Below are 21,944 nucleotides of genomic sequence, written 5' to 3' on the forward strand. Positions count from 1 at the left end.
TTTAATAAAGAATTAAGCATATTTATTATTATTAATAATTTAATATTTTATGTTGATGTCATACATTCCTTATTCCTTTATCTTTAAAAAACAATACCTTTGTACTTTATGCCACTAAGAATTCTCTATTAATTAGGTGCCATAATTATTCTTCTGTTGGATAGACGTTAGAGAATCCATTCTATACCATAATTCATACAACATCTGATTGTTGAAATTCTAAAGCAATAACTAACAGAAAAGAATCCCCTACAAAGTAACATAAAACATAGATTGTAATGTAACAGAAAGGTACTATAAAACTTTGAAAGACTACAAATAGCACAATCTTTGCTTGATGCATATTTATATTAATATCTTTTATGGTATCTTTATCAGTTAACAATTTAACTCCAGTCTCCTAGTAGGTATCTAAATTTAAATTTATGAAGTTGTCGTTGTTGTATATCAATCAAGCATTTTAAAACTGCCATAATTAACTATTATGCGAATGGTCATGACAATGCTAGAAAATTAATTAGCAATACTGTCCTAAACTGAGAAGGGGTATCTGCAAAATTTGTATTTCTGGAAAATTGAAGATCACACCTTCATGCCATGATGACAATCAAAGGTTTTCTTTTCCTCTGGTTTGATCTTACTGGGACAACAGACTCTTTGAAAGCGATTACCTTACCAGTAAAAATTATTTCCTTCAGCAGCAGATTTGTTTCTTCAATCCCGTTAAAAAAAAAGTTAAGTTTTAATCAACAGGTTATAATTATTTCCTTCGACGATTCACATCCATATCACTTAATTAATTGTGGAAAAACAATAATAGCTTCCACTAATTCGTAGAAAAAGCCTCGTTTCTCTCTTGAATCTCTTATGAATCACTTCTCTCTTATGTATTCCATATTCACAACATTCAATACAATTTGGAAAAATGGAATTTTGGGAAATCGTAGGATTTGTTTCGTGTAGTCAATTTTTTTCATAGACATAACAATTTTCGTTTGAGTCAAATTAACGAAAGAAATGTTTTCCTATAGAATTCGTAAGAACATTGAAAACCTTTACACTACATTAGATCTGTTGCCAAATATTTTCGTTTAAGGGCATACCCCAATATGTTCAATTATAGCCCCTTTGTAATGTTCAGCTTGATGTGAGTTCAGAGAAGAATTTTTTATGGAAAATTTTACAGAAATACTTTATGGAAAATTTTCTGGGAAATTCATGTCTTGCAGCGTTCCTCTTAGTCATTAAGTATAATTCAATGTGTAAGTTTTTTATTCCTTGGGTGTAGGGTTCGGAATACCGGAATCCCGGTAATACCGATACCGGGATCCCGACCGATTTTTGCCAAATTTAATACCGGTATTTTTTTCACAATACCGGTATTTTTCGGTATTTTCGTATTTTTATAAATTTTTATTTTCCGTAAAATTAATGATGCAATATTATCACTAACACCTGTCAAATTAGCAGTGGAGGCTTTATGTCGAAGAGATGCAAATCTCTTAACGGCAGATGTAGCTGTAACATTTATGATAGAAACTCTTAAAGAATCAAATTTCCCAATTGCAAAACTTACATAATACTTTATTACAGAGACTATTAGAACGTCACTCAAGTTTGTCTCAAGTATTACAATACCTACGTAACAATACACAAAATAACTTTTTTTTTCGTTAATAACCAAAACGAATATAAGACTAAAAATTCTAAGTTTATTAAATAGACTAACGGGAAAAAACAAAGAAAACCTACCGAGTACATAACATGAATAAAAATATTTAACTAGCACATCAAGTGAATAAGAATAAATATCGCTATTAACGAAAAATTATTATCTGCTAAACTAATTTCCAAAAGTATCACTTTGGAAGCCAAGCAGTCATCTTCAAAAAATTTATGACTACATAATCACCATTCCTCCAACAAGCGTGGAATCAGAGAGGGTTTTCTCATCAGTCCAAAGTTTTTGTACAACAATCCGTTGTAAACTTAATGATAATACATTAGAAAACCTATGTATTTGAAGAGCACATTTTAATAAGTCGTATCACAAATAAGTATTTTGTATTAAGCATTTGCACTATGACTTATTGATATACAGGGTGTCTCACGTAACTGGTTCGTTAGAACTTTTTCATCTTCCACTATTCGTAGAGATTTGAAATTTTGGTAGCATGGGTTGTTCATTCGAAACTTTCGATCTAAAATATTTTCAAGATGGCCGCCACTTCCGGTCTACCGGAAGTAGACCATAACTTCGCTATTTTAAATGGAATGCTATAGTTTTTATTACACAGTTTAATTGTACGTAAAAAAATAGGTTGACTTTGATAAAAGTTATTGGTACCTAGCGTTTTTTGTTTTCGAGTTATTTTGGTTTTAAACTTTTTTTGGTAAATTTTAACATGCTCTTTAAAACTCCATAGCTCAGCCAAAGTTCATTCAAAATAGATCTACATTGGCACGATTACTCTTCAGATGTTGTCAAATAGATTGCCATTTGTTGTATCGGAGTATCTTATACAGTCTGGTCAAAAATTGAATTACTGTTTCGCCATATTCAATGGCGAGAAAGTCGAAAATTTTAAATAGAACGCCCCATATTTTTTTAGGCTATCAGGAAGAGAATTTAATTGTCTACAAATTACCTACACACATTCCCATACCTATTTATTGTAGTTTGCCTCATATTGCGAAATTTATTAAAACATGCACGAAATGGAGGTTTCCTTATTAGAAAGCTATGGACTGTTGACAGTTTTTGGTCCATGTTTGTATTATTGTTGCCATTAGTTACATTTGACGACGGGTGTAAGTTATTGAACATCATGGTAAATTATTCTAACGCGGATATTTGAAATTTATTTTGTATTGCTGGTGAATATAATAAACTTTCGGACAAGACGTGTCGAACACTTAATGAGAGATGCCTAACAAACCTAACGCCCATCACGAGGAAAAATTTCAAAAAATTGATAAAGAATTTATTAGTTCTGGATATATCGAGATCAAAAGAAGTCGCATATTTCCGGTCACCAGTGATGAAGACAACGAAATAAATAATTTAACGTATTTTATTGCATTTCCAAATTCAATTTAATAACAAATTTATATTATAAATTTATATTTTTATTCAAATCTAATTTTTGTCATTAACTTTTTGTTTTAATAGTTTCATTTATTTGATCTTCTGTTTGTTATTTTTGGTAAGTAAAAGCTACTAAACTAAAAGATTATCAATCGTAGTTAATAGTACAAATAATAATAGAAATAAATTAAACAAAAAACTGTCAAAATGTTATGGCGTTCTAATAAAAATACAAACGGTTTCCTACATTTTCTGCATGTTTTGATAAATTTACGAATATGAGAAAATCTACAATAAATAAGTATAGGAATGTTTATAGATAAATTGTAGAGAATTAAATTCCCTTTCGTGTAGGCTAATAAAATATGGGGCGTTCCATTTAAAATTTTCGACTTTCTCCCCATTGAATATGGAGAAACGGTAATTCAATTTTTGACCAGCCTGTATAAGATACTCTGATACAATATATGACAATCTATTTGAGAGCATCTGACGAGTAATCGTGCCAATTTAGAGCTTTTTTGAATGAACGTTGGCTGGGATATAGGGTTTTAAAGTGCATGGTGAAATTTGCCAAAAAAACCTTAAAATCAAAATAACTCGAAAACGAAAAACGTTAGGTACCAATAACTTTTATGAAAGTCAACATATTTTTTTACGTACAATTAAAAGGTGCAATAAAAACTATAGCATTCCATTTAAAATAACGAAGTTATGGTCTACTTCCGGTAGACCGGAAGTGGCAGCCATCTTGAAAATATTTTAGATCGAAAGTTCCGACTGAACAACAAATACTACCAAAATTTCAAAACTGTACGAATACTAGAACCTAAAAAAGTTTTAACGAACCAGTTACGTGAGACACCCTGTATATAATGAATAATTATTTATTTATTTTACATTTTTATAATAAATTTATTATCAAATTTCGTTTCATTCATTATTTTACCTCTAGACTTTTAGCATCTTTGTATTTTTTTCCAATACCAGTATTAATACCTGTATACCGGTATCACATTGAAAATATACCGAAATACCGGTATTCAATTTTCGGTCAGTATTCCGAACCCTACTTGGGTGTCATTTACCAAAACGGGCAAAAATTTTGCATCTACCTCAAAGGTCTTTGCCATTTCTAAAGATACTGTATATAATGTTCTGTTTCTTACCACAACTCTATTAATGATTATTTTTATATCAAAAATGCTATTAACTGATTGATTATCGACTTACATTTATTATCTGATCTTAATCTTAACTTTTCTGTCATTATGTTCTAATTAGGTTTCTTCTCAAAACTTAGCCAATTATCGAATTTTCTTCTATCAAATAATGTAGCAATCACTTTACCACAGTTAATCACTTTTTTTTTGAGTTTGATCATTGACTCTATCACACCTAAATACACTATAATTATTGGAAAAAACTTTCGTGGTGTGAATACCAGTTATCCAGTTTGGTTCAGAAACCGCCCACGTTCAACTAGAATATATCATCTTAACTTAATAAATCAGTTATCAATATTATCGCTATTTGATCTTCTTGTACAAACATATTTATTTAAGTATTTTTTATACATTTAAAAATCTTAATTATTATTCACAATCTAAACAAATAAGTTTAACGCTGTAAGTTAAAAGAGTTTTAGTAACCTTGAAATAACCATAAAATTCTGAGGATAAATGCGAAAGTCCATCGGCGTTTTCAATACAAATCCATTTTTTTGGTACTTCAGTCCTGTATAATAAATACTGATCCAAAGCGTCCATTCTACCTTCAGAACCACTACCATTTTCGTAAGCGTATTCAATAGCATCGTAAATATCTGCAAGGTATGCTGAAATGTCCGATTGTTCTTCAGTTTTAATCTAAAAATTAAAAAAATTAATACTTTAAATGTCCCATTTAGTTTTAAATGAAAGTACTTACCGTGACTGCTCGTTGTATTTCCCCACCTTGAACAAATACAAGGCTCAAGAAGCAACAGATTACTATTAGGAGTTTCATTTTTATTTCACGTTTCTTCTTCGTATACCATCTAAGAAAAAAAATCGCCCATTTTATATTAAAACTTATCTTATATTTTACAAGCATTTTCCATTAACTTGATTACGTTCCTTTTAAAATTTTCAATCTGATAAAACCTAAGAGATAACTCATTGTTACTTTATTATTATAAACACAAATTAAAACATGTGTTATTGTTTTTGTGAACGATCATTTCATTTCATTTACAAATGGGTTTTATAAAATAGATCTGACAACAACGTTGATGTAAAGGACTTTGATGACGATGTCAATTGCATCGGTTAACAAGTTAACCGAGGTATATAAAATTCGAGGAATTTCGCACTTGCTGGTAGTGACAGCAAATTCAAAATTTCCTAAAATCTCATCAACTATCGTACTTGAAAAAAGAAAATAAATAAGCAGATAACGATCGAATTGCACCGAACCGTTTCGTTTTAATGGATAACGTATGTCAATCTTAACTCGAATCACTTTATCTGCAAATATTTGTCCTTACTTTTATGTGTAATGAAAACAATATCGATTTATAAGAGAGTATTAATCCTGTTTGGAGCAAAATTTAGGGCCAAAGTCAACGTGGAAGCGACTAATTTCAGTTTCACGTCTGAAACTATCGCCATTCAGGAAATGTTAATAACGGAATCCTAATGCTGATCGTGTAATGCAACTATCTAAGTTATTGAACAACGAGTTATATTGCTAATTATTCCTCATTTTATAAAGGATTCCTTATCGTATTGTTTTCTATTACAAAATGATTTCAAGATAAACGTGATTGTTTAAAAACATCTACTTTCCATTAACGTTTTTTTTTAAATATTTTTATTTAACTAAGTATATAAACGCTTGGAGTTGTAATCGAACCAATTAAATAGAATAAAATAATTTGAAATGCGTGCTATTGTAGTTTTTGGTCTCGTGTTGGTTGCCGTTGTGGCTTCATCGAAAATAAAATCGGAATCTCGCGGAATAGAAGTAAGTTATAACATAAAATCAACTAAAATAAATCTAAACGAAATCCATTTAGATAAAAGTATTGGAATCAGAAAATGTTGCGGAATTTTTGAGCTTAATCGTCGAAGCCACCGAATACGCTTTCGACACAGGTTTAACCGCTGAAGGAAGAATGACCTTACTGGAAAATCAGTTGGTAGTTAAAATATCAGGTTATAGTTGGTTTGTGTCTGAAGGTACAGATGCTGTAGCTCACACTTCAAAAACATACGTTTACTTAAGAGTTTTGGATGGGTTAATCCCACATAGAGTGAATATCGTTGCATGTTAATTTCTAATTAATATCATCTTATTAATTGTTATGGAGATGAAATAAATATTATTTTGTTAAGCTTAATGAATTTTTATATAATCTATTTGTTTTCTATTAAGTGATTGCAAGATAAAACTAAAAGTTTTACTAAACATATTGGAAAACATCAAATTCCCATTAACATTTTTTAAAGATAGGGTATATAAACAGTCTTGTTAAAACTTCGAAACTATTAGAAACCAAAAATTGTAAGAAAATGCGTGTAATTACAGTTTTTACCTTCGTGTTAGTTGCCTTTGTGGTTTCATCTTCCGCAAAACCTGAACTTAGCCGTTTAAAAGTAAGTAAAACATAAAATAAGTCAAAAAAAAAACTATTTTCTTTTCATTTCAGATTAAAGTTTTAGAATCAAACGGTGTTGATCAAATACTAAATAATATTATTGAAGCCACTAAATACGCTTTCGATTTGGGGTCATCCGCTGATGGAAGAATGAAATTACTCGAATCGCGATTGAAAACAACAATAGCAGGTTATAATTGGTTTTTAGCTGAAGGTGCAGATGGTGTGGCTCATTCTTCAGAAGTGTACGCTTACTTAAAAGTTACTAGTTTTTTATTCCCACATACAGTACATATCATAGCTACTTCTCCGTAATTTCCGATTAATATCGTTTTATTTATTGTTAATGAGACAAAGTAAATAAAAAATTTTCATTATTCATAATTATTTGTCTTTTCTTTAGGTTTAAGTCTTTGAGTTTCAAAATTTTGACGATTATGTAAAATTTTTGAAGTGACTAATTTTGCTTTCAATTCAGGTTTAATCGGAAATGAGGTAAAGACATTACTGAGATCAATTGAAACTTAAATTATCAAGTTGTTCATATACAGGGTGCCCATTATGTATGGAATATAGTATATATCTTGGTAAGTATCAACATTACAAAAAAACATTTTATACAAAAGTTGTTTAATATTTGATTTGCCATAATAAGACACCATTCAATTGTTTTTATTACAGAAAAGAAATGAGCAACGAATAACATTTAATTTTTTTTAAATGGCAATGTACCCTTTCGTTAGGCTCATTTGATAGAGATTTTTTTTCTCTTTTCGATGACGTAAAATTTTAGTACCCTTATACTAGAAAATTTTTGAAAAAAATGTAAAAACAGTTTATTAAGTTAATTTTGCCAATAACATGAATCTAGATATCCGAAATCTTATTTGTCCTAACAATTGAATGTAAGCTATTGAATGTGACAGAATCTTGTTTATTTAAATAAGTTGGTAGATCAAAAAAGAAAAATGGTTCATTTAACAGAAACTGAACGCATAGAAATTTTAATTATGGTCGGTTATGGGGATCGTAAACGAACACAATTAGAAGTATGTGAAATTTTCAATGAGCGTTATCCACATCGAGAACCAATCACTCAATTAGTAGTTAGCAAAACTTCGAAACCTTTTAGGGAAACTGGTAACGTTAAAGATCTGCCAAAGACTGGTCCGCAGAGATCTGCAACAGATGAAGATAACAAGATCGATATTCTCATAGAAATCGAAGAAAATCCAAACATTTCAACTCGTCAGTTATGTTTAAACCATGCTCTAAGTAAAGGTTCAATACACAAAATATTACATGCAGAAAATTTACATCCGTACAAACCGACTTTATTGCAAGAATTATCCGAAGATGACTACATTCGACGTGTTGAATTTTGTGAATTTATGATGGAGCGAATCAACAGCAATCCAAATTTTCTCAATAATATGGTTTTCTCTGACGAGGCTACGTTTTGTTTAAATGGTAATGTAAATAAGCAAAATTCTCGATATTGGGCCGATAAAAATCCCCATTGGATGATTCAAAATCATACTCAAACACCACAGAAATTAAACGTATGGGTGGGAATTTGTGCAGATCACATAACTGGACCTTTCTTTATTCGAGGTACTCTAACTGGTCACCGTTATTTACAATTATTGCAACAGCAAATTATCCCAGCTTGCCAAGAAAATCTTGATGATCTTTGGTTTCAACAAGATGGGGCACCGCCCCACTATCATTTAGATGTACGCCGATATTTAGATACGGTTTTTTCGGCCCGTTGGATAGGCAGAAGAGGGTCTGTAGAGTGGCCACCCCGATCTCCGGATCTTACACCTTGCGATTTCTTCTTCTGGGGATATTTAAAATCTAAAGTTTATGTAAACCGACCTCAAAATCTGACAGAATTAGAGCAACTTATTATTATTACTGGAATTATTTCTCCCAGATCGCTAAGAAATTCTTTTCAAGCCTTTTATGATAGATTGGGCCACTGCCTTGCAGTTAATGGTGAACATTTTGAACATTTATTGTCGTGAAAACCATTTTAGTGTTAATTTCGTTTTGTCTTCAAAGTTTAATAATTTTCATTTACACTAATTTTTAGTTTATTTGTTTTATTTTGTATGTAGATTTAATTTACGGTAATAATTCGAGGTAGTTGACGATCTCGAATATCTAGATTAATGTTATTGGTTAAATTTTCTTAATAAACAATTTTTACATTTTATGCAAACATTTTCTAAGGGTACAAAAATTTTACGTCATCATAAAGAGAAAAGAAATCTCTATCAAATAAGCCTAATAAAAGGGTACATTGCCATTTAAAAAAAATTAAATGTTATTCGTTGCTCATTTGTTTTCTGAAATAAAAACAATTGAATGGTGTCTTATTATGGCAAATAAAATACTAACCAACTTTTGTATAAAATGTTTTTTTATAAAGTTGATACTTGCCAAGATGTATACAATATTCCATACATAATGGGCCCCCTGTATATTCATACAATATTCGTATCAATCTTTCCATATTATTACCATCTCTTCGTGTAATTTGTTCAAAACACCTCAGGATTTATGCAAGACAAATTAGAAGATTATCTATTCTGGATATTCAACTCTCTAAGAATCGATTCGTTCGATCTGCGCGCTATCTACGGAATTCGGAGCATGCGCTTTTAGCACCACATTTCAAACGCATCAATTTGCTTTCTGTCCGCTGCTTTAATTGTCCACATTTCAACCCCACATCGGAAGATGGAATAGACTGTATTACCTTTGCCCCTGCTCATTGCACCATTAGTCAATTCTATTCTTCTTCGAATGTCGCTCTCACTTGAACCTGTATTATCAATATATGAGCCTAAAGTAAATAGTTAGGTGAAATAGGTAAGTATATGATCTGGTCTACGATTTGATATCTATGTCAGTTGCAGAACACCAGAACGATCGACGATCACAAATTTGGTTTTCTCTGCATTAATCTTAAAGTTACATTTATTACTCTCGATTTAAAAGATTTCCTTTTCTAATACAACTATCAAAGTTGTATAATCTGCATCTCTCAGGTTTGTAATCTCCTTGCCGGCAATTGAAATCCCTCCATTTCATACTTCCAATGTCTTTCTCATTATGTTTTCCCCATGGCGTATAACCCTACCAGTTTTAAAGTGCAAAGAGTATCGGTTCTTTATTCTGACTGAGCATGTTGTTGTCGTAGAGGTTTCTTATGAGCATAATTAGGTATCGTTACACTCCCATCGCGCGAAGAACCCTCCACAGCATTTTGCAGTTGACGCAGTCAAAAGTCTTTTTGTATTCCAAGAAACAGACGACCGTTGAAAAATTGAATTCTCGGAATTTTTCTATGAGTTGCCTTAAATTTAGCATTTGTTCTCTGGTTCCTTTTCCCTTTACAAAACCTGCCTGCTCGTATGGGATCTGCCGGTCCAGATAAGACTCCGACCGTCGTTTAATAATTCGGTGCAGAATCCTACTCGGGTGCGAAATCAATGAGATGGCACGATTATTGTATTTAGCATTAATTTAATTTTATTCTTGGAATTTTAGAGATTTATAGTTGACGAGGAAATTTTTTATGCCTGTTTTCCTCAAACATTTAAGTTCAACCTCAAACAGCTATTGCACTTGCAGAAAGTGAATCACTTATTGAGACGGATGGTATTGAACATCTTTTGAAACATCTATAGTTCAAATTGTTCTTGTCAAATATCAATCTTTTGGATCTATAGTTTTCTTCAATGTCCGAACTGTTTTCATTTGCGCACTAGAGGGGATGGGTACAACTTGGGAAATCGAAATTTATGACAAATCTTATTTCCAGTTCTAACATCAACATTGGTAATAATGAGGTTGAGAGTGTATCGAGAGATAATCAAACAAGAGAAGTAAACAGAAGGACCACTCTCGGTTGGGCAGCCTACGAGAGACTTAGAAATATTTTCAAAAGCGATATTCCCATACATTTGAAAAGAAAGGCTTAATCAGTGCATTCTGCCGGTTATAACATACTGCTCTGAGACTTTAACATTAACGGTTTCCACTGCGAAAAAGCTTAAAGTAATGCAGAGAAAGATAGAGAGATGGATACTGGGTGTGATCAACGATGTAGTCAACCATTTCCTTTTCTAATGCAATTATCAAAGTTGTATCGTCTGAATATCTCAGGTTCGTAATCTCCATGTAGCTATGTTGTTGTCGAAAAATATTTATTATGAGTATAATTAGGTGTTCTGGCACTCCCATATCACGAAGAACCCTCCACTGCATTTTCTAGTTGACGCAGGGATATTGAATTCTCGGAATTTTTCTACGAGTTGCCTTAAATTTAGCATTTGTCCTCTGGTCTCTGAGCATTTAGCATTAATTTAATGTTATTCTTGGAAATCTGGAGATTTATGGTTGACGACGAAATTTTTTATGCCTGTTTTCCTCAAACATTTAAGTTCAACCTCAAACAGCTATTGCACTTCCAGAAAAAGAATTACTTAGTGAGACAGATGGAATTGAGCCATTTAACATCTTTTGAAATATCTATAGTTCAAATTGCCCTTGACAAATATCAATCTTTTGAATCTATAGTTTTCTTCAATGTCCCACTTCTGTTCTTTAATGTCCGAGCTGTTTTCATTTGCATACTACAGGGTATGGGTACAACATGAGTGCATTCTGCCGGTTATAACATACTGCTCTGAGACTTTAACATTAACGGTTGGCACTGCGAAAAAGCTCAAAGTAACGCAGAGAAAGATAGAGAGGTCGATACTGGGTATGCCCAATGATGTAGTCAACGTTGTGGCAAAACTTATATGGAACTGGGCGGCTCATATCCCACGAATGAAGGATTATTAGTGGACAAAACGGTACTTCGAATGGAGATCGTGAGTGGACTCAGACAGCACTTTTCATAAATTAAAAAAAGATCTCTTTGGGATTTATTGTTAAAGAAGATGTGTATACATGAAGACAGATGGACCTATTATGAGGTAGCAAAAACCTCCTCCAACTCCTTGCAGAATTCCATCAACCGTATGTTGAAATCAATAAAATGAAGATATGCATGGTGGCCAGGTATTGATGGTGATATTGAAAACTTGTTGTTGAAAGAAGAGCAATCCACTCAAAGTATAGTTCATCCCTAGGTTTATGCAACCAAACCAATGCGATGTTTACACATAGACTACTAAAGACCATTTCTTCATTAGTTGAGAAATATTCTCAAGGTAATTAACTTAACGGACTGAAACAATCAATTAACTATTGTTTAACCAGCTATTTTTGACAACTTTAAAGAAATTCTTGACTTAAATCACCGAATTCATATACAGAATCTATTTAAATTAGATTGTTCTTTATTACTTTTATCGTATTGCTCTTATTTGTGGACTTCTACAAATTATAAATGTTATATAACTTCGATAATATTTAATCAATTCTATGAATTGTTTAATCTTAAAGATGTCATCTTATAAGAACTAACGCATAAATCTATTTTCTTAACTGATTTCAAAATAAAAGTAGATTAAATCACTTTTACTGCGAAATAAGAAACAATTGAGATTTTTGATAAGGATTTATTTGAGTATATAAACACTTGGTGTTGAATTTTTAAATCATTAATTATTTTTGAAAATGCGTGCTACAATCTTGTGCTTTGTATTAGCAGCCTTTGTGGCTTCCGCTTGTGCAGATCCAAAACCTGAAGTTCGTGGTATAGTAGTAAGTAAAAAATTTTAAAAAAATCATGTTTTTAAAAAATATTTATGTTTAGGTCAAAGTTTTGGAATCGAATGATGTTGAATTCATCCTTAATGAAATCGTTACAGCTACCGAGTACGCATACAAAACTGGTTTATCCTCAAGTGGAAGAATGACTTTACTCGAAAATCAATTAAGACTTAGATTACCAAATAATAGTTGGTTTGTAACTGAAGGTGCTAATGGTGTTGCCCATACATCAAAAATGTACATTTACTTAAGAGTTCTCGATGGATTAATCCCATATAAAGTACACATTATTGCTGGTTAATTTCAAATTAATTTCTAATCAATTGTTATCACGACTCAATAAATAAAAATATAATTAAACCTGTATTTTTAAATTTTTTACTGGTGTTTTTTACTAATCCTTTTTCTTTATGGACCCATTAAAAGTAAATAGTACCCACGGGAACTTTAGACTGCTAATAAACGAATTAATATGGCTGTAGGTGTAATTACTACATTTAATAACTACATCTGGTGCTCTTATACTCAAGTGGAGAATGTGTGCTTTAACCTCCTGCTGTGTAACATAATACAGTTGGTCGTGTTTCGAGGCACTACTAACAATGATAAATTTCTACTTGAAATTAGTCCCGTTTGCTACATTGCAGCCTAAATAACGAAATTTGCGCAAAACGATTTGGGAATGAAAAAATAAAATCAAGTTAACAACCTAACTCAGACATAAATAACTTTGTAATCAGAAAAGTCCATAATGTAATAATAAATTATAAATGTCTGTGTTCAAAACTAAATTGGAATAAAAAAGAAATGTCATGTATTACCATTAATCCAGCGATTTGCATATTACAGAGTACACAGCGCGATAATTCACAATCAGTTCTGACACCTCATAGGCCAGAAATATCGAATTTAACGCCGACAGCAACTTCCGAAAATCCTGACAAATGCGGTTTACATTCGTCGGTATTCGTCAACGAGGATTATGTTTCCCTCACTCTCATCTATGTTTTCATATTCACAAAGGAAGCTATTAAATCGACCGGATAAAAAATCCAGCAACGGTTACTATTTTAATTAAAATTTTTTGTTTGTGACATGTTTTGTATCATTCTACACTTTATAACAGGATCGGGTGGTCATCACTTTATAACGTTTTATTTTTCGACAATAATAGTTTAAATTTTAGTTATATTAGCAACACCATGAAGTAAAAAGAAAGTATTTAGTAAAATTTTTTATCTAAAACCAATTATTAACTGATTAATGAAGTAATTAGTATTTGCTAATTGCTGCGTTCGGTATGGAGTAGGGATATCCTTCAACAAGTTCAATTATATCTTCGATGTTCTGCTGAACTCCTATCTATTGATGTTCGCATGGCGATACATTTCTATAGCTTCTTTGGCCATCCCCTGGTAATAGTGGATGTTCCTGGCAAGTATTTTCATCTTGTCAAAATCTATTTTATTGTCTTTTAATGAAGGAAATTTCACATTTACTTTCCACATTTTTGCAACAATTTGTAGTTTCCAAACACTTTTAACACAGAAAGTTTGTACTTTACTACCAGCAATGCGTGCTATAGATTAGAAAAAAACAAATTTGTTTGTTGCTTCTTCTCTTTGTTGGTTCTTTGGATTTTTTTCGGTCTATAACCATATCTCTGGAGCACTTCCGAAGTTGATTTAAAAAATGATTAAGCCTTTTTTTGCGGTAATACGAAATAGCAAAGGTGTTACCCACATACCACAGCCATAACTTTGATTTGCTAGGATTATGGCTACTTCAAAGTGCTCCATATAGAAGTATGGAGTACGAACTTTCTCATGTTACTCATGAAACGTTTCTTTCCACTATAAGTAAATCGATGATAGGGAAAACTCTACACAGCATCTTTTATCTGCATTTTAGTAAAAAGTGATTCCACATCGAAGCTGACTAATGTCCTCCAAATCCAGGGAAATATTGCTAATTAATTCACAAAGTATTTTGCACCTGCTTGTGAAACAGTTTCCTGTAAAGAACAGTAGTTTTGCGAGGTGTGCTTGCAATAGGTTGGTGCTACCGGTGCTTGTACAAAGACGGTTTTCTGTTCCTGCGGGTGAAGATCAGTTGACTTAATTGGCTCTTTTATCTTTTTAACTATTCTTGATCGTTCCAATCTTCCTATTCCTTTTTTCATGACCACGGGGGATTACATTAGTCGTCAATTTTCTCTTTTATACTGCATAATGCTTTTTTTGACCAACTTTCAAGTTAGGCTTTGCGGTTTCGCTGCTTTTTACACTCCTGAAACATTGTAATGGATATCTTCTGGTTCTACAAGTTCTACTGGTAAGTCCACTTTCTTGATTTATGACTTTGTTGTCTTCTCCAAGTTATGGTCTCTATGTTGTTTGAGTCCTGCCAGGATATGGAACTCGAAATTTTGAGTAAACTCGAATCTTATCTATTTGTTCTTAAAGATAAGGTGAATTGTATTACATTGAAGAGTTTGCTCTATCCTAATCAAGATTTTACGGCCTGCAGCTGTGTCCATGTGATGCTTCACTTTAAAATATTGGTCTCTCTGCAGCTCCATAGATAAACGAGGTTGCACAGACTGCGTTGTTATCAGTAAAGTGTATATCTCAATAAAGATTTTATGGACTGCACTATAAAAAATGTTGGTGTTACATACTTCTTTCTGCACCGTAATATTGGCTCGTTTCTATGCTCCCGGGAATTTTGCGTATTGACTAGAACTATTATAAATAAGTTGTAGTGGGGTTGATATTCCTTAAGTACAATTTCTAATTAGCACACCATCAATAAGATATAATTTTCTACTAGATACATATGTATATGATAAATTAACAATTTTCTTGATATCTCCCTGTATAACAACTATTGCAGAATTACCTTTTTAATGTTGAAAACCATTTTTGGATCATCGGCGAAGAACAAAGTTGTTTAGATCTCCTAATATGCAGATTACTTTATAGTTCTTTATTCTTATCTCATTTATTTTCCCATTCTAACCCTTTTTATCGAAATATTTTGTATTTTTTTAGGCAGTGAATCAAATTTGGGTGTCCATAAAATTTGGTGAACATGGACTGGCACGAAAGGTAGCGCATATCCCGAAATAAATGCATTCCAAGCCATTGCGGGCAGGTTGAACTCACCATAAATTAAGTTTAATTCTATAATAAATGTAGTTAAAGTAATATGTAGTGTTATTATATGGAACCTATACATTCACCACCAATACATCGATCTCATTTGTAAATGATAAATAAAACATGTATGATTTGAGTAGAATGGATTTCAGGATAACCTCATACCCCTGCCAATCAGAACATTGAGTCCCAAAAGAAATTATTTCTCTTTTTTTAATGCACACATTCCATCATACAACAATAGACGATTTGTAAAAGTTATCTGTCTATCAATGCCATATCAATATAAAAATGCAAACAAGATAAGTTATTTACTTCAATTAGTATTTCAGTACGCATTTCTTGAATCATATCGTATACGGGTTTTACAACACACTCTGAATGTGACAGTGACGAGAGAGGAGATATAATTGAGCGGCTGCGGTTTCACTGTCTCCGACATTTCACGATGCATTCAGAATCGATAGCAACGCCGAGGATGCCCTGTCCAGATTTGCACACTTGGCGTGATACCACGTACCACAAACCACTTAATGAATACTAGCACCTGACTTCCTCACGTTACTTGATGACACGATCCGCATTACGAGGAAAATATGGCGACCAGTTCTTACAAATCACACAAAAATAAATTCTTATTTACACAGAGATTAATAAGAAAATTTATACCTATGAATTATTTGTTCTTAAAGATGTCATCTTATAAGAACTAACGTTTTAATCTATTTTTTAACTGATTTCAAAGTAAAAGTAGATTAAAGCACTTTCGCGAAATCAGAAACAATCGTGATTGATTAACGTTAAATATTGTCGTTAAAGATTCCATTACCAATTTTGATAAGGATTTATTTGAGTATATAAACACTTGGTGTTGAATTTTTAAATAATACACGTTTCATTTTGAAAATGCGTGCTACAATTTTATGCTTTGTGTTAGCAGCCTTTGTGGCTTCCACTTGTGCAGATCCAGTGCCTGACGTTCGTGGTATAGAAGTAAGTGATAACATAAAAATAAATTACTTCTGTAACAAAATTTTTGTTATCTTTAGGTTAAAGTTTTGGAATCGAATGATGTTGAATTCGTTCTTAGTGAAATCGTTGCAGCTACCGAATATGCATTCAAAACTGGATTATCCTCAAGTGGTAGAATGACTTTACTCGAAAATCAATTACGAGTTAGATTGCCAAATAATAATTGGTTTGTAACTGAAAGTGCTAATGGTATTGCACACACATCAAAAATGTACGTTTACTTCAGAGTTCTTGATGGATTAATCCCATATAAAGTACACATTGTTGCTGGTTAATTTAAAATTAATTTTAAAACATATGTATAATTGTTATCAAGATCAGATAAATAAAATGATTATTAAGCATTTATTTGTTCTTAACGCTTTTTATTAATTTTCGTTTTTATGGAATCATTAAGTGTGAGTCATTAAGGTTAGGCTGTTTATAAACGTATTAATACTTCTGTATGTCTAATTACTTCACTTAATAGCTACGTCTGGTTCTCTTATACTCAAGTGGAGAATGTGCTGTAACCTACTGCTGTGTAACATAATACAGTTGGTTGTGTTTCGGAGCGGTACTAACAATGATAAATTTGTACTTGAAATTAGTCCCGTTTGCTACATTGCAGCCTAAACAACGAAATTTCCACGAAATGATTTTGGAACGACAAAGTCATAGTAACAAGTTAACAATTTACCACAGCCATAAACAAGTTTAAGTAATCTGATAATAAATTAAAAGTGTCTCTGTTCAAAACTAAATTAGAATCTAAAAATGATCATGAAAATATATAATAACATAACCACGAAATAATAGATTTCCTAGAAAGATTAATATTAATCAAATTCCGCGTGACATGAAAATCCAAATAACCAATTAACCTTCATTATCTAACACCTTCGCAAACTAATTACCCTTATCGATACCCTCAAAATATTGATCCAAACAATCATTAAGCAACAACACATCGCTATCATAATCCCATTACTAATAATAAATTCCCGTCACAATCGATGTCGATAATGTTTTTGTCATTACGATAAAAATAACAATTTTTTAGAAATCAGCAAGTATTCGGGAAACCACTATCGCATAAATGTTAAAGCTAATGGATGCTAACTCGATTAATAAATCGCTAAAAATAATTTTCGTCATCAATAGGATAGGACCGACCACTATTCTAGTGAATAAAGTAAAAGACATGAATGAGCAAAAATTTGGGTTTCCGAATTCGAAAGATTCCTTCTGCAAAACTATTAATTGACACCAGATCTCAACTTATGTATCGACTTGCATAGAACACGAAAAAAGCGAGTGTAGACATGCCAATATTCTGTTACTTCAGGAATTTAACATTCCGGAAATATTCGAGTATGTCCTCTTTTCATTCCCTGAATACGTCGACGGTTTTATCGGATCGATAGACTTAAGGAAATAAAGGCTCACGTAATATTGAACGGATATAAAATTTCATAAATCACCAGGATTTTGTAGAAACTCTACGTATTATCCACATTAACTACAAAGAAAGGAAAGGACTGGAAGAATTAATTAATACTTTTTCAAACGGCTTCCATCACAACACTAATAAACCTTCGCCAATGCAGTGAAAGATGAAATCAAGATCACAGATGACAGATGATAGATACAAATAATAAAGATCAGAATTTCTTGTCAAACTAATGAAATTCTTGCGTACAGAATTCATCCCATGCTTCGACACATGCAAAAACATACTTACCACGATTTTTCTCCATATAGTTTGTTGGAATGTCAAAACCATATACCAAATAAGTAAAACTTGTCTAGTATCACAAGAAGATATAAAGTTAATACATTAAGGTTAAACGGAACAAAATGGACTCTAGGGAGAGACTACGCTAAATAAATAGCTCCTCAGTTTTATACTTCCACAATTTGGAAGAACATGCAAAAAGGGAGAAGATTGCCTTTATGATGGGTTGAGGTACTAAGAATTCTCTATTAAAATGGGAACCAACCTCAGAGGTAATAATATGGGCACACTTCCAAAATAAGTATCGCAATATCCTAAACGACAAATATGCATGTCTCAAGAAATAAACAATAAATAGAAATCAAGGAAGAGTTTTACAACCGACTACAAACGATCATGAAAAAGTAAGGTGCAATTATAAAAGAGATGTCAGAGAGATGGTCATAAAGATTTAAAACTGCGACATGACCGTACGATTGCTTAAGATAAATACTACAAATATTTTGACCATAAAAATATCTAATGAAAAATTATTACAAAGAACAGGAATAATAAGAAAGAAGGTAGAACTAATAATTAAAAAACGAAAATGGCAATATAACAAGACAATTCGTTCAATATTCTATAATAAGACAGAGGAAAACGAAGAAATAAAATGACAAATAAAGATGAAACTTAAATAGAGACCTAATTGCAGAGGGTATAGCATAGAGTCAAGTAAAGACCACACTGGATGGGAACGAAACTAAAAAACATAAACATCTATTGGCGCCTGTTGCTCAATATAATATGTTGCTTAATATCTTATGAACAATGTTGGTGGGATTGTTAGAAAATTCTTACGATGGAGCATGCATATCACACCAAAACAATCGTAGATGTAAAAACGGCAATTTAGAAGAGTTCCCTACTGAAGGAAAATCGTGGTCAGAGATAAATACAAAAAGTCATGAGGGTTTTTACCCCTAATATTTCGCTTCTACACATGGTACTTTATTTCTCAAAATGACCATAACGTTTTTTCTGTTCCTGATGTTCTGATTCCGCTCAAGATATATCACTACAGCTACTATTCTCTTCTAGTCCATGCCATAATAATATTTCTGTCCAAAATTGTTTTGCAATATATAAAATTATTAATAGATTCCAAGACTCTTTTCTCCTCAATGATTAAATTTCTTTACATAACTATTAGCCATTAACCTCCTCAGTTAACTGGTTCGCCTACATTTTAATGGCAGAGTTATGTAAGTTAATAGTGTTGGATCGAGTATTTCTGGTAGTCAATATTATTACACACTCTGAGCTGCTCATTGTGATTTTGAATCCGTAATCATTGTCAAACTGATTGAATCCAGGATAACACCAAGGTTCTCGTTAAAAAACCTGTTCTGCAAAATAGAGAATGTGTTAGAAAATATGTACAACATAGATGTACTAGCTTGGCCAATGGAAAATAAATTGGAAAGGAATCTACACATCACTCTTAACACAGAACACACAGGCTTATACAATATTTAGGATATGCTTATATATTTTATTTCATCAGTTTTGTTATTAATCTTCTTTCAGTAATCTCAGGAGATTTGTACATCTTCGTATACAATTTGGTATCTTGACAGACCAACATTTATCAGTCATGATCTTCGTAAATAATGTTAGTTAATTATATTTCACACCTGCGTGAAAATACAAACTTTTAAATAAATACTCGATTTCAAGAGTAGTTATTAAAACTATTTGGTGTGCAACTTAATCGCATTTTATATTAGTCAATAGCAACACCTCGGTCACAACGGATTGCGGCTACTACTTATATATTATGCTTACCACAAGGTCACTTACGACCGAGTTGGTATATTTGAGATATAACACACTCATTATATCATAAAGATACTAAATATTAAATACACAATTGATTGCAAAATCGGTTACTAATAATTATCTTATTTCGTGTTTGACTATTTCGATTTTAATGCGTCCATCAATAAGGATTATGTTACGTTCACTCCCTTCAATGTTATCACATTCTAGACTATTAAAGCGACCGAATAAAAATGCAACAATAATACTTCAATTACAATTTTTATTTCTTATAAATATTTAAATCATTCTCGTAAAGCTTGTTGCTTACGAAATGATTAGGTGACCACCACTTTGTATCATTTTTTTCGACGATATTAGTCCAAATTCTCTTTAAATCAACAGCACCATCGAGTAAAGGTAAAGTATTCGGAAAAATTTTCGTGAGGAGATCGCAACACGGTATTACTAAAACTTGCAAGAAATGAACTTGATCTGATGGGACCGCGGAGATTTTCTCCCTATCCATCATGGCTAATGGAACGAATCCCATAAGTTTCTCCATATCACCTTGATTGTAAAATTCTTCGTATAAATTCATTGTGATTCTGTTGGTTACTTCGAAATCTTTGCACTGCCCTGATAGATCTGCAACTGTCATCATAACCCCAATCATCATCACTCTATGAAGCGGATGTTCAATATCAAAAATTTCATCTTGAATCATAAAGTTTAGTTTTGCACTGGTTTTAAAATAATTTACTAAATCGGTGGCTATAATTGCGCTATAAATTAGGTCGGATATTGTTTTATATTCTTCGGGAGAACAATTTTTATAAATCGGAATTTCACCAAGTAAAATCATGGTGATATCGTAATGATGACACTCCCAAGTAGATTCTTCGTACAACTCAGCCATAACATCATTAGTAAGACGTAAAAACCCGTTTGTAACACCACCATGATCAACATCGTGTCCTAAAGCGGCAACGGCTAAAGTTTTTCTTTCAATTGCAGTGAATTTTTCCATGTTGTGTTTTATAATTGTTCTCATACAATGGCATACATTAAATCCATGCTCCCAATTATGATATATATTTTTTCTGTATAACATTCTCATACTTAACACGAATTTATAGAGTTGGTCTATATCGATATCACCCTCATCAGCAATCGACATTATTAAATACACGGCAATTTGCGGCATTTCATCTGTATAATCAAGATTGATATACCAATTAAAAGTATTTAGCGTTTCAATATCTTCTGAAAATTCTGGATTGGATACCAATTCTTGCAGATCGTGCTCATTGGGGAAAATGTGGCGCTTCATAAGACCAGAAATAATTTCATAACGCGCTCGATAAACATTATAACCTTTCGACAGATTATAATGTTGCAAACATAACGAACAATAAACCGCGAATGTATTAAAAATTTCCAAATCAGAATCTGTAAAACTATCCCCTGTTGTTTTATTTATACCTAAAATAATTCCAAGAAGACTGTTCATACTCAAAACGGGCACACACAAAACCGATCTCGTTATCATCCCCGTATTAGGATCAATTTCCTTGTGAAATACCTTATCTCGATAAGCATCTTTAACAAGAATTGACTTTTTATTTTTCGCTACGTAACTGACGACTCCTTTCTCTTTAGCCAATTTAACTTTTTCATGTCGCTTAACCATATCACCTCCGTAATCTGGTAAACCTTGATCGTAAATGTCGGCGATTAACTCATTATCGGGGTGCATCACAA

General features: G+C 32.1%; 4 protein-coding genes and 1 long non-coding RNA gene across 7 annotated transcripts in view; 4 read left to right on the forward strand and 1 right to left on the reverse strand.

Moving 5' to 3' along the window:
- LOC111421457 (zwei Ig domain protein zig-8-like) overlaps positions 1 to 21,944 on the forward strand; it is a 193,819-nt gene that overhangs the window by 107,824 nt on the left and 64,051 nt on the right. The gene's annotated exons all lie outside the window — the stretch shown is intronic.
- Positions 1,564 to 21,944, reverse strand: part of LOC111421469 (uncharacterized) — a 39,741-nt gene continuing 19,360 nt past the window's right edge. The window contains exons 2-4 of one of the 2 annotated variants that reach the window (XR_011642338.1): positions 5,018 to 5,126; positions 4,322 to 4,956; positions 1,564 to 4,264 (exon numbers count right to left, since the gene is read on the reverse strand). Coding sequence is in view for 1 of the 2 variants with exons in the window: in XM_071201246.1 (XP_071057347.1) it covers positions 4,684 to 4,956; positions 5,018 to 5,126 (382 nt within the window). In the remaining variant the exon portion in view is untranslated. Of the gene's footprint in view, positions 4,957 to 5,017; positions 5,127 to 21,944 lie in introns of both variants that reach the window. The other variant, XM_071201246.1, reaches the window with a different exon arrangement.
- On the forward strand, positions 6,578 to 7,112 carry LOC111421514 (uncharacterized). Its single transcript, XM_023054687.2, has 2 exons — positions 6,578 to 6,726; positions 6,780 to 7,112. The coding sequence occupies exons 1-2, from the start codon at positions 6,643 to 6,645 to the stop codon at positions 7,041 to 7,043; spliced, it is 348 nt and encodes a 115-aa protein (XP_022910455.2). The 5' UTR covers positions 6,578 to 6,642; the 3' UTR covers positions 7,044 to 7,112.
- LOC139432594 (uncharacterized) lies at positions 12,357 to 12,840 on the forward strand. The gene is made up of 2 exons (XM_071201245.1): positions 12,357 to 12,458; positions 12,511 to 12,840. The coding sequence occupies exons 1-2, from the start codon at positions 12,372 to 12,374 to the stop codon at positions 12,766 to 12,768; spliced, it is 345 nt and encodes a 114-aa protein (XP_071057346.1). The 5' UTR covers positions 12,357 to 12,371; the 3' UTR covers positions 12,769 to 12,840.
- On the forward strand, positions 16,514 to 17,008 carry LOC111421525 (uncharacterized). Its single transcript, XR_011642337.1, has 2 exons — positions 16,514 to 16,621; positions 16,678 to 17,008. It is a non-coding gene; the product is annotated as an uncharacterized lncRNA (long non-coding RNA).

Source organism: Onthophagus taurus, chromosome 1, assembly GCF_036711975.1.
Source record: "Onthophagus taurus isolate NC chromosome 1, IU_Otau_3.0, whole genome shotgun sequence".
In the NCBI taxonomy this organism is placed as follows: domain Eukaryota; kingdom Metazoa; phylum Arthropoda; class Insecta; order Coleoptera; family Scarabaeidae; genus Onthophagus; species Onthophagus taurus.